The sequence below is a fragment of the Tachyglossus aculeatus genome, chromosome 20 (genome assembly GCF_015852505.1).
Source record: "Tachyglossus aculeatus isolate mTacAcu1 chromosome 20, mTacAcu1.pri, whole genome shotgun sequence".
Lineage (NCBI taxonomy): Eukaryota > Metazoa > Chordata > Mammalia > Monotremata > Tachyglossidae > Tachyglossus > Tachyglossus aculeatus.
Genome location: NC_052085.1, coordinates 12449515 through 12464656, shown reverse-complemented (window position 1 = coordinate 12464656; position 15142 = coordinate 12449515). Strand labels below are relative to the sequence as shown.

The window sequence follows — 15142 nt, the reverse complement described above, 5'->3', positions numbered from 1 at the left end:
ATACTTTTCGCCCCCAAGTAAAAGATGTGGCATGAAGACTGGAAGAAAAACGGTATAGTCAATGATCCATAGTTCTTTCACGACATAAAGCTTAAAAATTACACTTTAACTCTTTGATGGTCAAAAATTAACCTTTAACTGAAACATAAACTCTCTGGGATGTGAAGAATGCAGCAGCAAAACTCTTCTTTAATACCGTCTCTAGGAGTCCTACATTCCAGATTATACCTTAAGTAGCGGGCCAAGTTTCTGCCGGTTTGAGTGTGGTAGGGCTTCAAAAAATGCCCATAAAGATCTAAAGAATTTGCTCTAAGGGCGAGAACATTTATTGTGGTGAAAGCATGAGAAGCCACAGTGAGCATTAACTAATGCTACTGTACTGTGTGTTAATGTTTAATGCCTCCCGCGTTTTATGGAAACCTTTCCTTCCACCACAGGCCTGTGAAACGGTTGTGAACTCATTTGACCTACCCAATCAAAAAAAAAAAAAAAGGAGTCTATTGTAATGTGCTACTGGACCGCGCTCAGAGAGATGTTAGGCCTTATGGAAATTCCATTAACATGTCTCTTCCTTCCTGTTCCCTCCACCCAATTCAACAGGGACAAAAAAGGCCTTTAAACCGAACACTGGTCCCATTTCTCCCCCCCATTTGGAAATCAGTTCTTGTCAAAGGTTGAATTATATTTATAATACCTTATAAATCAATCCCACTTACAACTTCCATTTCTTTAACCAGGTAGTTGGAGAGATTGTATAGGGCAGACAAGAGAGGATAAAGATGATCTACCCATAACTAGTCAGAATTCAGTTTGCCTAGCATACCACCCGGTTGATGCATACGCCTCATCTCCCATAATTTTTATTCTTGTTTGCCCTGATTCCGGGGAGTGAAACCTAAGCAACAAATTACTGCATTTTTTCAAATGAGCACCTTGCTACACCTATCATTGGTACTTATTGAGCACTTTCTGTGTGCGGAGCACTTATACTAAGCACTTGAGAGATCACAAACTTAGTAGACACATTCCCTGCCCAGCCCACAACGACCAAGAGAAATTCCGACCACATCTTCTAGAGGAGGAACACATTCAGTTTTCTTCACCTTGATACTAGTTGACTTGATTGTATTGTGGCAGGAAGGGTCTGTTTGTTGTTGTAATGTATTCATTCATTCAATCATATTGACTGGGCGCTTACTGTGTGCACAGCACCGTACTAAGCGCTTGGAAAGTACAAATCGGCAAAATATAGACAGTCCCGACAAATTTTGTCACTACTCTGTCCAATATGTCCAACTCATTTTTACTTTACTCCCCCAACCGCTTAATACAGTATTTGGCACACGGTATGTGCTCAATAGGTACCACTGAATGAAAGAATGGTTTTCATAAGAACTTCTCCATAAGAAGTTTCATAAGAACTTCTAACTTTTCATTAGAACTTTGCACTGCTGATGGAATAAGCTCAGTGGACTTTAATGGTAGAAGCAATACTAGATAGTGGATCAATATCTCTCACTTGATGCCAGGTGAAAGCAGCGTGGCCTGACAAGTCAGGGGATCTGGGTTCTAATCCAGGCTCCACCACTTGCCTGCTGTGTGACTTCCCTGCGCCTCAGTTTCTTCATAATAATAATAATAATAATGATGGCATTTGTTAAGCGCTTACTATGTGCAAAGCACTGTTCTAAGCACTGGGGATGATACAGGGTGATCAGGTTGTCTCACAGTCTTAATCCCCATTTTACAGATGAGGGAACTGAGGCACAGAGAAGTTAAGTAACTTGCCCAAAGTCACACAGATGACAAGCGGTAGAGCCGGGATTTGAACCCATGACCTCTGATTCCCAAGCCCATGCTCTTTCTTCTGAGCCACGCTGCTTTTCTACTTCATCTGTAAAAACGGAGGTAAGATACCTATTCCCTTTTCCCCTTCAGACGATGAGCCCCATGTGGGACGTGGACTGTGTCCAACCTATCTTCTATCTACCCCAGAGCTTAGCACTGAGTGCTTGCCACATGGTAAATGTTTAAATTCCACAATTACTGTTATTATTAGCTAACTAGGCTACTGCGTAAAAGACCCTGCACCAATTAAAACCTAACAAAATAAGGGCCGGGAGAAACCACAGAAAGAATGCAGGAATTGGACTGCAAGGTCACTTTCATTCAATCGTATTTATTGAGCGCTTATTGTGGGCAGACCTTATTGTGTCACGAGAAGCAACGTGGTCTAATGGATACAGCAAGAACCTGGGAGTCAGAAGGACATGGGTTCTAATCCCGGCTCTGCCACTTGTCTGCTGTGTGACCTTGGGCAAGCCACTTCATTCTCTGGGTCTGTTTACGCATCTGTAAAATGGGGATTGAGACTATGAGTCCCACGTGGAACAGAGACTGTACCCAATCCAATTTGCTTGTATCCAACCCAGTACTCAGTCCAGTGCCTGACACACAGTAAGCGCTTAAATTATTATTATTATTATTATGGGCAGGGAACATGCCTGCTAATTCTGTTGTATTGTCCCTTCCCTCGCACTTAGTACAGTGCTCTGCACACACAGCAAGCGATCAATAAATATGATTGATTATAATTATTGCTACTGATTGAGTACATTCCCCCATCTGCTCTGAGAGGAATCGAGGGCTTAATTTCTTTATTAATCTATGCTGAGGTTTTGCAAGGCTCAGTCTTGACAATTCTCAGTTTGGCAATTCACATTACACGTGAGCATTTGTCATTGCAAAGTAAACTCAGAAACCAGAGGTTCTTTTTCTTAAATCTGTTTCTAATCTTCATGTTTGTATTGTTCACCGCCCCACTAAGGTTTCTCAAACCAGTGGCCACAACCCCACAGAACTAAACTTCAGGGATCATACAGTAACTGGGCGGTAGTGCTGATAATGCTTTCCAGAGCTACTGTCCCTTAGTTTTTGAATACGCTGCTACTCACACTGCAGACTTATTTCTAGCCCAATTTAACTCAAGGACAGGAGTCCTTTGATCTCTACGAAAGAGAAATGAAGAAAATCAACTTATTTACACAAGCATGCAAAAAGCCCAGGGACCATTACCAGATATTTCCCTTCTTCTAGACGCTCACCCCATGGCAGCCCTGACGGAATCATTCAATTATTTTTAGTATGAAGGTGTCTAAAAGTTAAATATTTATTTTTGACCCGGCTTCCTCCACTAAAAAGTCTGCATGGAATATTCCCTCTGTTTTTTTTTTCTTTATCCTCAATTCCCCCCTGAAATTTTTTTTGTTTATTTTTTATCAGTTTCCTCTTGTTCTATTCTAGAGTTTGTTTTTCTCTTGTTAGTTGCATGTTTTTATCTCGGCCTCTATTTGTGTTCAGTGGCCAGTGCCAGAGCCTATTTTTCGCTGTCATTGTTTCAGCATTTCTTTCTCCCTGTCCCATTTTTACTTCCCTCCTGTTCTTATAGGGCTTATTCTCACCTTCCAGAGTCACACTGTAGCTACAGACCACAGAGTGGCACAGCAGACGTGACCTTCACTACATCCCAAGATACGGAAGAAGTTCAAGGAACAGTTCCAGGGCCCCTACACCGTTTTCACAGTCCTCACCAAAACATTTGAGACAATCGGCGGATCTGGCCGCTGGAAACTACAAAGCAAATCTGGCTGCCCTGAAACATATTTATTCTATTTATTTTATTCTAATACGTTTTGTTTTGTTCTCTGTCTCCCTCTTCTAGACTGTGAGCCCACTGTTGGGTAGGGTCCATCTCTATATGTTGCCAACTTGTACTTCCTCAGCGCTTAGTACAGTGCTCTGCACACAGTAAGCACTCAATAAATACGATTGATTGATCTATTAAGATTCGGAGACTGCTTCCATTTCACTTGTATGCAACCACGCTGGGGGATGCAACAAGAGACGCAGCATGGAGCAGCAGGATGGCCAAGTGGAAAGGGCATGGATTTGACCCCCCGGCTCTGTCAACTGCTTGCTAGGTGACCTTGGTCAAGTCACTTCACTTCTCTGGGCCTCAGTTCTCCCTCCTATTTAGACTGTGAGCCCCATGAGGGTCAGGGACTGTATCCAAACCGTTTTGGTGATTTTGTTTGTTTTTATGGTATTTGTTAAGCACTTCCTATGTGCCAGGCGCTGTTCTAAGTGCTGGGGTAGATACAAGTTAATCAGGCTGGACACAGTCCCTGTCCCCCATGGGGCTCACAGTCTCAATCCCCATTTTCCAGATAAGGTAACCGAGGCAGAGAGAAGTTAAGTGACTTGCCCAGAGTCTCACAGCAGACAAGTGGTGGGGCTAATTAACTTGCTAATTAATTTGCATTTACCCCAGTACTTAGAACAGTGTTTGACACATAGGAAGTGCTTAACAAATACCATAAAATTAAAAAAAAAGGAGAGAGAGCCAGATGCAGGGGTTAGAATATACTTTCACATTCCCAGAACACTCTTCCATTTCAATGGACTTAGATTATCACCCAAATCGGGGAAACGGTCATTCAAGACTGTGTGACCTCGGGGAAGCAGCGTGGCTCCGTGGAAAGAACACGGGCTTTGGAGTCAGAGGTCATGGGTTCAAATCCCGGCTCTGCCAATTGTCAACTGTGTGACTTTGGGCAAGTCACTTCACTTCTCTAGGCCTCAGTTACCTCATCTGTAAAATGGGGATTAAGACTGTGAGCCCCGCGTGGAACAACCTGATCACCTTGTAACCTCCCCAGCGCTCAGAACAGTGCTTTGAACATAGTAAGCGCTTAATAAATGCCATTATATTATTATTATTACTTCTCTGGGCCTCAGTGACCTCACCTATAAAATGGGGATTCCATCCTACTCCCTCCTACTTAGACTGTGAGCCCCATGTGGGAAGGGGACTATGTCCGACCTGATTATCTTGTACCTACCCCAGAGTTTAGAACGGTGTCCTACACATAATGAGGGTTTAACAAATACTATCATTATTATTAGGGGGATTTGAAGGTAGCCAAAGATTTACAGTTCCTCATCTCCTTGTCAGCCCCCAGTTGCATTAGCTCCACTCAGGCATGGGTCTAACACTTCCTCTAAATTATGCCGGGCTCTCATTCACCAGGAAGCATGGGAAACAATTCCAAGCTCTTGAACAAGATAAATTAATAAACCAAAGTGTGCTTCCTACGTTTTGCTTTTAGCATTGCTGTAGACTGAATTCCTTTTAATGAATTAAGTTTACCGTTTCAAAGATACTCCGAATTGATGCATTTTGTCAAATCACCACCTGGTGGAAAATGTGAATAATCCAATTTTACGGGCACCGAAACTGAGGTCCGGACTGGCAAGGTAAACTGTAACCAGGACCCTGATTTCCAGGCTTCCAATCCAGGGCTCTTTCTACTTCACCCACTTGGAGAGAAAGTGATTTTGATGGCCAGCTTCCTAAATGACCCGACCACCTCTCCACAGAACACTTGGGTGACCCCCAAAGCACTGAGAAGCAGTGGGGCCTAATGGAAAGAGCCTGGGCCTGGGGATCAGAGAACCTGGGTTCTAATCCCAGCTCTGCCGTTGTCTGCTTTGATAAGTTACTTCACTTCTCTAGGCCTCAGTTACATCATCTGTAAAAGGGGGTTTAAGATGGTGAGCCCCATGTGGGACAGGAACAGCGTCCAACCTGATTATCTTTTATCTTCTCCAGTGCTTAATGCAGTGCCTGGCACATAATAGGCGCTCAACAAATACCACAATTATTATTATTACCACCATTTTTATGCTCAGGAACCTATTCTGGCCTCCTGCCACCCTGGGGCATCCATCCCAGTCCAAGGCATCTCCAGGATTAAAGTGTGGACCCCTTTCAGGACCCAGGGTACCCCCAGATCTTTCCTGAGCCCCAAAGGATCCCAACAAAGATATGGTCGGTGATGGCCAATGTCACAGAGTTACTGCTTCAACTGTCAGTCAGAGCTTTCAATCAATTGTACTTATTGAGCTCTTAGTGCAGTGCATAATAATGAATAATAATAACGATAGAATTGTTAAACAGCATGGCTCAGTGGAAAGAGCTGGGGCTTTGGAGTCAGAGGTCATAGGTTTGAATCCCGGCTCCGCCACATGTTGCTGTGTGACCTTGGGCAAGTCACTTAACTTCTCTGAGCCTCAGTTACCTCATCTGTAAAATGAGGATTAAGACCGTGAGCTCCACGTGGGACAACTTGATCCCATTGTATCCCCCAGCGCTTAGAACAGTGCTTTGCACATAGTAAGCGCTTAACAAATGCCACTATTATTATTATTATCATTATTACTATGTGCCAGGCACTGTCCTAAACACTAGGGTGGATACAAGGAAATTGAGTTGGCCATAGTCCCTGTCCCCTGTGGGGCTCACAGTCTCAATCCCCACATTTAGGAGAGTACACTACCACAGAATCAGCAGACACGCTCCCTGCCCATAATGAGTTTACAGTCTAAAGTGGGAGACAGATACGAAGAATTTAAAGAATTTATAATATATAAGTTAAAGAGAGGTATATAAGTGCTGTGAGGTTGGGGGTGGGGTGACTATCAAATGTCCAAAGGTCAAAGATCCAAGAGCAGAGATTTTCAGGGTCTTGTTTGACAGCACCTCTCATTTCTCACTGGGAATCCGGCTCCAACGTTGGGGCAGAATTCTGTCTTCAGTGGTATAAAGTTGGCACAGGCTAGTGGTCTGGGACAAGCATTTAGTGAGGACTAGTTCATTCATATTTTTGTTGAAAGGAGAACTTTCGCTTGAGAAGCACGTGCCTTAGTGGAAAAACCCCAGGCCTGGGAGTCCGAGGACCTGGGTTCTAATCCCAGCCCTGCCAGTTGCCTGCTACGTGATCTTGGGTGACTCACTAAACTTCGCTCTTTCCTCAGTTTCCTCAACTGTAAAACGTGCGAGTCCCCTGTGGGTCAGGGACTGTGTTCAACCTGATTAGTTCGTATCTATCCCAGCACTTAGAACAATGCTCAACACGTGGTAAGCACTTAACAAATACCGTTAAAAAAATGACTGTTTTTCCTCCCTCAGACTGTGTCAGAGCTATGTGGGATAGATACCGTACCCCAACTGAATATATTTTATTTACCTCAGTAAATAAATTTACCTCAGGGGTTAGCATATAGTAAGTCTTTAACAAATATCACTATTATTTACATTCAAACCACTAAACACGTTTTGGAGGTTTGGGAGTCAACTGCATTTACTGAACACTTACTGTGTGCAGTGTGCTGTACTAAGCACTTGGAAGAGTACACAAAAATAGAGTTGGTAGACATATTTCCTGCCCACAACCAGCTTAAAGCACAGCACTATATTATTTTTCCTTGGGCCTCCAAATTCCAAACTTTGGCCTAGGCCATTGCCTTTCTAAATCCTTCAAATATTTTGCCATATTTTTTCCTCCCCAAACATCAAAAAAGCTCGTTGTTCCCCCCTTTGTATAACTAACGGAACCTAGAGCACTGGACGCACAAATTAAGAGCAACAAAACAGGATCAAAACTTTTAGTTTTCTCCAACTCTACCTTCTCCCATTCCCTTGGAGGATTTTCAAACACAGAAAGAGGGATATATAAAGGGGAGGAAGGCGGTGGGGAGGGAGGGGGCCTGGGGTGGACCAGACAGCAGAGGATGACTGAACAAACAGAAAGGACAGTCTGATAGACTTTAAAGGTGCTGGAGGGCAGAGATCACATCTACTAAGTGACTAGTATTCATTCAATTGTATTTATTGAGTGTTTACTGTGTGCAGCACACTGTACTAAGTGCTTAGTACTCTCCCAAATACTTAGTACAGTTCTCTGCACCCAGTAAGTGCTCAATAAATACCACTGGTTGATTGATAGGGGGGATGGTAAATACAATAAATTGGTGGGAGGGATGAATATCTTGCTGGGAACAGCATCCTTATCTAAATTCATTCATTCGGATTTACTGAGTGCTTACTGTGAACAGAGCACTGTACTAGGAGATTGGGAGAGTACAATAGAACAATGACTAGACATATTCCCTGCCCACAGTGTATTTACAGTCTAGAGGGGAAGACAGACATTAATATAAATAAATTACAGATATTTAAGTGCTGTTGATGAGTAAAGGGAGCAAGTCAGGGTGACACTGAAAGGAGTGGGAGAAGAGGAAAGGAGGGCTTAGTCTGGAAAGGCCTCTTGGAAGAGATATACCCTCAGTAGTCTAAACAACTATGTACTGAGTGTTGCAGCAATACCTACAGCAAAAGGAGAGTTTAGGCGAGGGGAGTGGAGGGAAGAAAGGGCTTAAGATTCAGGTGAATTTGAGGTTCAGTTAATGTTCACACATCTGGTTTCTCTTAAAGAATAATCATTTGCTCCTCTTTTGTCTCCTTCTCCACTCTGCCCACCTGAAGAACTTCAACTACCAGTCACATACATATAATAACCCACCAGAAGCTGTGCCTACAATTGTGGTTAGTTTTACATGCCCTCTGGAAATAGTCTCCTTGAACAATTTTAACCAACAGGGAATTTTTTCCTTTTTTGGGGGGGGGGGGGGGCTGCGTTGTGGGGAGGGGCCAGCCCAATAAAATTGCAATGGAGAGTAACATTGAGGCAACCTGGATATATTAAGCATTCAGATCTTTCCCAAACAAAGGTTAGCAGAACTAGGATTGGGGAAATCTGTCTACTATCATTTCCCCCTTAATCTAGCCCAGTACATTTCCATCAAAATGAAAATCCTCACCAATCACCTGGATTCCTTTAGAATATATATATTTTTAGGATAAAGATGTGTGGTCCCTAGTACCTTATCGACTTCAATCATTGTTCTAGGGCAACATAGGGCAGACTCCTCCTTCAGAGCAGCAAACAAAATGAAGAGGCAGACCCGGGCTACGGTTTTAATTCCTTGCTATTGTGTGAAATCTTCTCTAAAGAAGGCACAGCTGGGGGGAAACAGCTGAAAGGGGCAACTGAAAAGTTTCCAGGGAGGAAAAAAGGCTCCAGGAGGGATGGGAGCGGGGAGGGAGAGTTGGAGGGGAGATGGCAAATGCTTTTAGCAGCCTTTGGTTCCCCCGCCCCACGACCCTGCCTGAAAGGTTTGGAGGGAAGGGGGTGGTGGGTGTTCATTAAAGTGTCCAGAGGGGGTTAAGAGGTACTCACAGCCTGGACCGTCTGGGACAAGGCCAGAGTCAGCAGGAGCAGCAGCAGAGTCCTACAAGGAGGGAAAGCAGGCGTTAGACTGTGTTGGACGACTCTGGGGCCTGAATCCACGTGGGGTAGAGGGGAAGGCCGTACTCACCGTTGCAGGGCCCGGCGGGCCACGGCTTTCCACATCCCGTCCATCCCACAGGCTGGGAAGCCTAGCAGCCAGCGACCTGGGGACAACAAGCCAGGTTAGGGATGGGGAGGGGGGGGACGCCACCCCTCTTCCTCTCCTTCGATGGCCTCCTCCCTGAAGCCCTCCAAAACTCTCTATTCTATTTATTTTATTTTGTTAGTATGTTTGGTTTTGTTCTCTGTCTCCCCCTTTTAGACTGTGTGCCCACTGTTGGGTAGGGACTGTCTCTATATGTTGCCAACTTGTACTTACCAAGCGCTTAGTGCACACTAAGCGCTCAATAAATACGATTGATTGATTGACTGAAACTCTCGAGAACCCCTTGCCCCCTTCTCTGGCCTTGCCCCTGGTAGCCCCCACAAACCTGGAGACACCCCTTCGTCCCCCCACCCTGTGCTTCCTGCCCGTCCTCTCCCCAATGCTTAGTCCAGTGCTCTGCACGCAGTGAGCGCTCACTCAATCTATCAATCGTATTTATTGAGCGCTTACTGTGTGCAGGGCACTGGACTAAGCGCTTGGGAAGTACAAGTTGGCAACATACAGAGATGGTCCCTACCCAACAGTGGACTCACAATCTAAAAGGGGGAGACGGAGAACAAAACAAATTAACAAAAAAAAATAAATAGAATAGATATGCACAGGTAAAATAGAGTAATAAATACGTACAAATATATATATATATATATATATATATATATATATATATATAGGTGCTGTGCGGAAGAGGAGGCAACCTCGCCACCCGTATCCTGCCCTGTGTTGGCCTCTCCCCAGCGTTTAGTCCAATGCTCTGCACAGAGATCGCCCACTCCTCCCCCCGTGCTGCCCGCACCCTGCCCTGTATTCTCCCCAGCGCTTAGTCCAGTGCTTTGCACAGAGTGAGCGCTCACTACATAGGACTGACTAGCCGCCCCGCGCTTCCCCGTATTGTCCTCTCCCCAGCGCTTAGCCCAGGGCTCTGCACCCGGTGAGCGCTCACTACATAGGACTGGCTAGCCGTCCTGCGCCTCCCCCCCCCCCCCCCAACTCTGTATGGTGCTCTCCCCGGCGCTCACTACATAGGACTGGCTGGCCGCCCTGCTTCTCCCCCCATACCCTGCCCTATAACGTCCTTTCCCCCAGCACTGAGTCCAGTGCTTTGCACACAGTGAGCGCTCAATAAATAGGAGTGGCTTCCCGTACTCTGCTCTGTATAGTCCTCTCCCCAGCGCTTAGCCCAGTGCTGCGCACCCAGTGAGAGGACTGGAGAGGCCTGTGTGGCCGCCTGCGCCTCCCCCCACACCCTGCTCCGTACAGTGCTTTCTCCCCAGCGCTCAGCCCAGTGCTTTGCACCTCCAAGGACTGGCTGTCCGCTCTGCGCCTCCCCCCGTGCTCGGTACGGTGCTTAGCCCAGTGCTGTGCACACAGTAAGCGCTCCCTACCTAGGACTGTCTGGCCGCCCTGCGCCTTCCCCCCTGCTCTGTATAGTGCTCTCCCCAGAGCTTAGCCCAGTGCTGTGCACACATTGAGGGCTCTCTAGAGAGGACTGTCTGGCCGCCCTGCTCTTTAGCGTGTTCTCCCCAGCGCTCAGCCCAGTGCTTTGCCCCTCCAAGGACTATCTGGCCGCCCTGCGCCTCCCCCGCTGCTCTGCAGAGTGTTCAGCCCAGTGCTTTGCCCCTCCAAGGACTATCTGGCCGCCCTGCGCCTCCCCCGCTGCTCTGCAGAGTGCTCAGCCCAGTGCTTTGCCCCTCCAAGGACTGTCTGGCCGCGCTGGGCCTCCCCCGCTGCTCTGCAGAGTGCTCAGCCCAGTGCTTTGCCCCTCCAAGGACTGTCTGGCCGCCCTCCTCTGTAGAGTGCTCTCCCCAGCGCTCAGCCCAGTGCTTTGCCCCTCCAAGGACTGTCTGGCCGCCCTGCGCCTCCCCCGCTGCTCTGTGTAGTGCTCAGCCCAGTGCTTTGCCCCTCCAAGGACTGTCTGGCCGCCCTGCTCTGTAGAGGGCTCTCCCCAGCGCTCAGCCCAGTGCTTTGCCCCTCCAAGGACTGTCTGGCCGCCCTGCGCCTCCCCCGCTGCTCTGCAGAGTGCTCAGCCCAGTGCTTTGCCCCTCCAAGGACTGTCTGGCCGCGCTGGGCCTCCCCCGCTGCTCTGCAGAGTGCTCAGCCCAGTGCTCTGCCCCTCCAAGGACTGTCTGGCCGCCCTCCTCTGTAGAGTGCTCTCCCCAGCGCTCAGCCCAGTGCTTTGCCCCTCCAAGGACTGTCTGGCCGCCCTGCGCCTCCCCCGCTGCTCTGTGTAGTGCTCAGCCCAGTGCTTTGCCCCTCCAAGGACTGTCTGGCCGCCCTGCTCTGTAGAGGGCTCTCCCCAGCGCTCAGCCCAGTGCTTTGCCCCTCCAAGGACTGTCTGGCCGCCCTGCGCCTCCCCCGCTGCTCTGCAGAGTGCTCAGCCCAGTGTTTTGCCCCTCCAAGGCCTGTCTGGCCGCCCTGCGCCTCCCCCGCTGCTCTGCAGAGTGCTCAGCCCAGTGCTCTGCCCCTCCAAGGACTGTCTGGCCGCCCTGGGCCTCCCCCGCTGCTCTGCAGAGTACTCAGCCCAGTGCTTTGCCCCTCCAAGGCCTGTCTGGCCGCCCTGCGCCTCCCCCGCTGCTCTGCAGAGTGCTCAGCCCAGTGCTTTGCCCCTCCAAGGACTGTCTGGCCGCCCTGCTCTGTAGAGTGCTCTCCCCAGCGCTCAGCCCAGTGCTTTGCCCCTCCAAGGACTGTCTGGCCGCCCTGCGCCTCCCCCGCTGCTCTGTGTAGTGCTCAGCCCAGTGCTTTGCCCCTCCAAGGACTGTCTGGCCGCCCTGCTCTGTAGAGTGCTCTCCCCAGCGCTCAGCCCAGTGCTTTGCCCCTCCAAGGCCTGTCTGACCGCCCTGCGCCTCCCCCGCCACTCTGCAGAGTGCTCAGCCCAGTGCTCTGCCCCTCCAAGGACTGTCTGGCCGCCCCCCTCCTCCCCCTGCTCCGTAGAGTGGTCTCCCCAGCGGTCAGCGCAGCGCTGCGCCCCGAGAGGGATCCGGAGGGTCTGGGTCTGTGGGGGCTCACCCGTGGGAAGGGGGGCTTCCCGGCCTCTCCGGGAGCGGCCGGTGCGACGCGGTGCGGCCCCGGTGTGCGGCCCGGGGCCCGGGGCTCCGACTGGGCCGGCCGGCCCCCTCCCCCCTGCCCCCACCCCCCTCGGGCCGGGGAGGGGCCCGGGGGAGGGGCCCGGGGAGGGGGCGGCGTCCATTAGGAGCTCCCGGACCCGCCCCACCGGCCGGACTCCGCCGGAGCCGGGGCTCAGCGCGGCCGCCCGGGACCCCTCGTCCTCCACAGCCAAGGGGCACCGAGGCAGGGAGGCTCCGGCCTCCACCCCGGGGACGCCAGGACCGCCCCTAGGGCCACCAGGACCGGCTCCAGGGCCAGCCGCAGGACCAGCAGGACTAGCCTCAGGGCCAGCAGGAACAGCCCCCCAGCCACCAGGACCAGCAGGACTAGCCTCAGGGCCAACAGGAACAGCCCCACAGCCACCAGGACCAGCAGGACTAGCCTCAGGGCCAGCAGGTACAGCCCCACAGCCCCCAGGGCCAGCTGCAGGACCAGCAGGACTAGCCTCAGGGCCAGCAGGACCAGCCCCACAGCCACCAGGGCCAGCCTCAGGGTCACCGGGACCAGCAGGACTAGCCTTAGGGCCAACAGGAACAGCCCCCCAGCCACCAGGGCCAGCCTCGGGGTCACCAGGAACAGAAGGACTAGCCTCAGGGCCACCAGGACCAGAAGGACTAGCCTCAGGGCCAGCAGGAACACCCCCAAGGCCACCAGGACCAGAAGGACTAGCTTCAGGGCCTGCCTCAGGGCCAGCAGGAACAGCCCCACAGCCACCAGGGCCAGCCTCAGGGCCACCAGGACCAGAAGGACTAGCCTCAGGAACAGCCCCAGGGCCACCAGGACCAGAAGGACTAGCCTCAGGGCCTGCAAGAAGAGCCCCACAGCCACCAGGACCAGCCTCAGGCCACCAGGACCAGCAGGATGGCTCCCTCACCCGCAGCTTGCCTCCTCCTCCTTGTCGTCGCCCTCCTGCTCCACGAGGACCGGACCAGAGCTGCTGCCAAGGTCAGGTCCCGTCCCGGGGACCCCGGGGACCCCCTTTCCTCTCAGCCTCAGAAGCTCCTTGTTGGCAGGGAACAAGCCTGCCGCCTCTACTAGGCTGGACGCTCAGTACAGCGCCCAGTAAGCGCTCAGTACGCCCCACCGATCGGGGGCGGTGGGGGGTGTTTAGCTCGTAGGGGCGGGGACCTCGGACAGAAGATGCGGGGGTGAGGATTCATTCATTCAGTCCTATTTACTGAGCGCTTACTGGGTGCAGAGCACTGTACTAAGTGCATGGGAAGTACAATTCATTCAATCGTATAAGCGCTTAGTACAGTGCTCTGCACACAGTAAGTGCTCAATAAATACGATTGATTGATTTGAGAACTTACTGTGTGCAGAGCACTGTACTAAACGCTTGGATTCGGCAATGGAGACAATCCCTACCCCACAACGGGCCCACAGTCTAAAGGGGGGGAGGCCATAATAATACTAATAATGATGGTATCTGTTAAGCGCTTACTATGTGCCAACCCCTGTTCTAAGCACCTGGGTAGATCCACCCTAATCAGGTGGACCCACGTGGGGCTCATAGTCTTCATCCCCGTTTTCCAGATGAGGTCACTGAGGCCCAGAGAAGCTAAGTGGCCGGCCCAAAGTCACCCAGCAGACGAGTGGCGGAGGCGGGATTCGAACCCACGACCTCTGCCTCCCAGGACTGTGGGCTTCTCGCCTCACCTGCACATCCACCCTCGCCCATCCTTCTTCTCCCCGGTGCAAGGGATGGAGCAGGCCGTGGGTTTTCCTGGTCATCCGCAGGGACTGGTGGCTCATGTAGGAACCAGATCTGGGCTACTTGCCTGGAAATAACTGCCCCTCCGCATTCCCATGGCCGGTAGGTGGTCCAATAATGGGGATAAAACCGACCCGGTTTGGGACATCACAGGTTGAAGCTTTTTTTTTTTCTTTTGGAAATCACTTTGGTGCGTGTGTGAGACCCTCACGTGAATCCGTATCTCCTCGTTGTATGCACAGCTATTTCCAGTTTGCATTTCCTCTGGCAGGGCTCTCTCCCAGAAAGGGTTTAGGAATTTGCACTTGTGGAAGAGCCAGAGTTTTCAGTATGGACAGATCCCTGCTTTTGGAGCTAAATTTCCTCCACTCAGATTTCCTCATGGCTTTCTCTTTCCCTTTCCCCCCCCGTGCTTCCTCTCTCCCCTTCCCCCCCCCACCCCGTGCTTCCTCTCTCCCCTTCCCCCCCCACCCCGTGCTTCCTCTCTCCCTTTTCCCCCCGTGCTTCCTCTCTCCCTTTTCCCCCCGTGCTTCCTCTCTCCCTTCCCCCCCGTGCTTCCTCTCTCCCTTTTCCCCCCGTGCTTCCTCTCTCCCTTTTCCCCCCGTGCTTCCTCTCTCCCTTTTCCCCCCGTGCTTCCTCTCTCCCTTTTCCCCCCGTGCTTCCTCTCTCCCTTTCCCCCTCGTGCTTCCTCTCTCCCTTTCCCCCTCGTGTTTCCTCTCTCCCTTTCCCCCTCGTGTTTCCTCTCTCCCTTTCCCCCTCGTGTTTCCTCTCTCCCTTTCCCCCTCGTGTTTCCTTTCCCTTCCCCCCCGTGTTTCCTCTTTCCCTTCCCCCCCGTGTTTCCTCTTTCCCTTTTCCCCCCGTGTTTCCTCTTTCCCTTTTCCCCCGTGTTTCCTCTTTCCCTTTTCCCCCCGTGCTTCCTCTTTCCCTTTCCCCCCCGTGCTTCCTCTCTCCCCTTCCCGCCCCCGTGCT

At 50.9% G+C, this 15142-nt stretch overlaps 2 protein-coding genes across 2 annotated transcripts in view; one reads left to right on the top strand and one right to left on the bottom strand.

Moving 5' to 3' along the window:
• Positions 1 to 12416, bottom strand: part of COL4A2 (collagen type IV alpha 2 chain) — a 171263-nt gene extending 158847 nt beyond the window's left edge. The window contains exons 1-3 of the mRNA XM_038762180.1: positions 12361 to 12416; positions 9280 to 9355; positions 9141 to 9192 (exon numbers count right to left, since the gene is read on the bottom strand). Coding sequence (XP_038618108.1) covers positions 9141 to 9192; positions 9280 to 9323 — 96 coding nt within the window. The 5' untranslated portion in view covers positions 9324 to 9355; positions 12361 to 12416. The remainder of the gene's footprint in view (positions 1 to 9140; positions 9193 to 9279; positions 9356 to 12360) is intronic.
• Positions 12417 to 13223: 807 nt separating this feature from the next.
• The window catches only part of COL4A1 (collagen type IV alpha 1 chain), a 174568-nt gene continuing 172649 nt past the window's right edge, over positions 13224 to 15142 (top strand). The window contains exon 1 of the mRNA XM_038761618.1: positions 13224 to 13404. Coding sequence (XP_038617546.1) covers positions 13321 to 13404 — 84 coding nt within the window. The 5' untranslated portion in view covers positions 13224 to 13320. The remainder of the gene's footprint in view (positions 13405 to 15142) is intronic.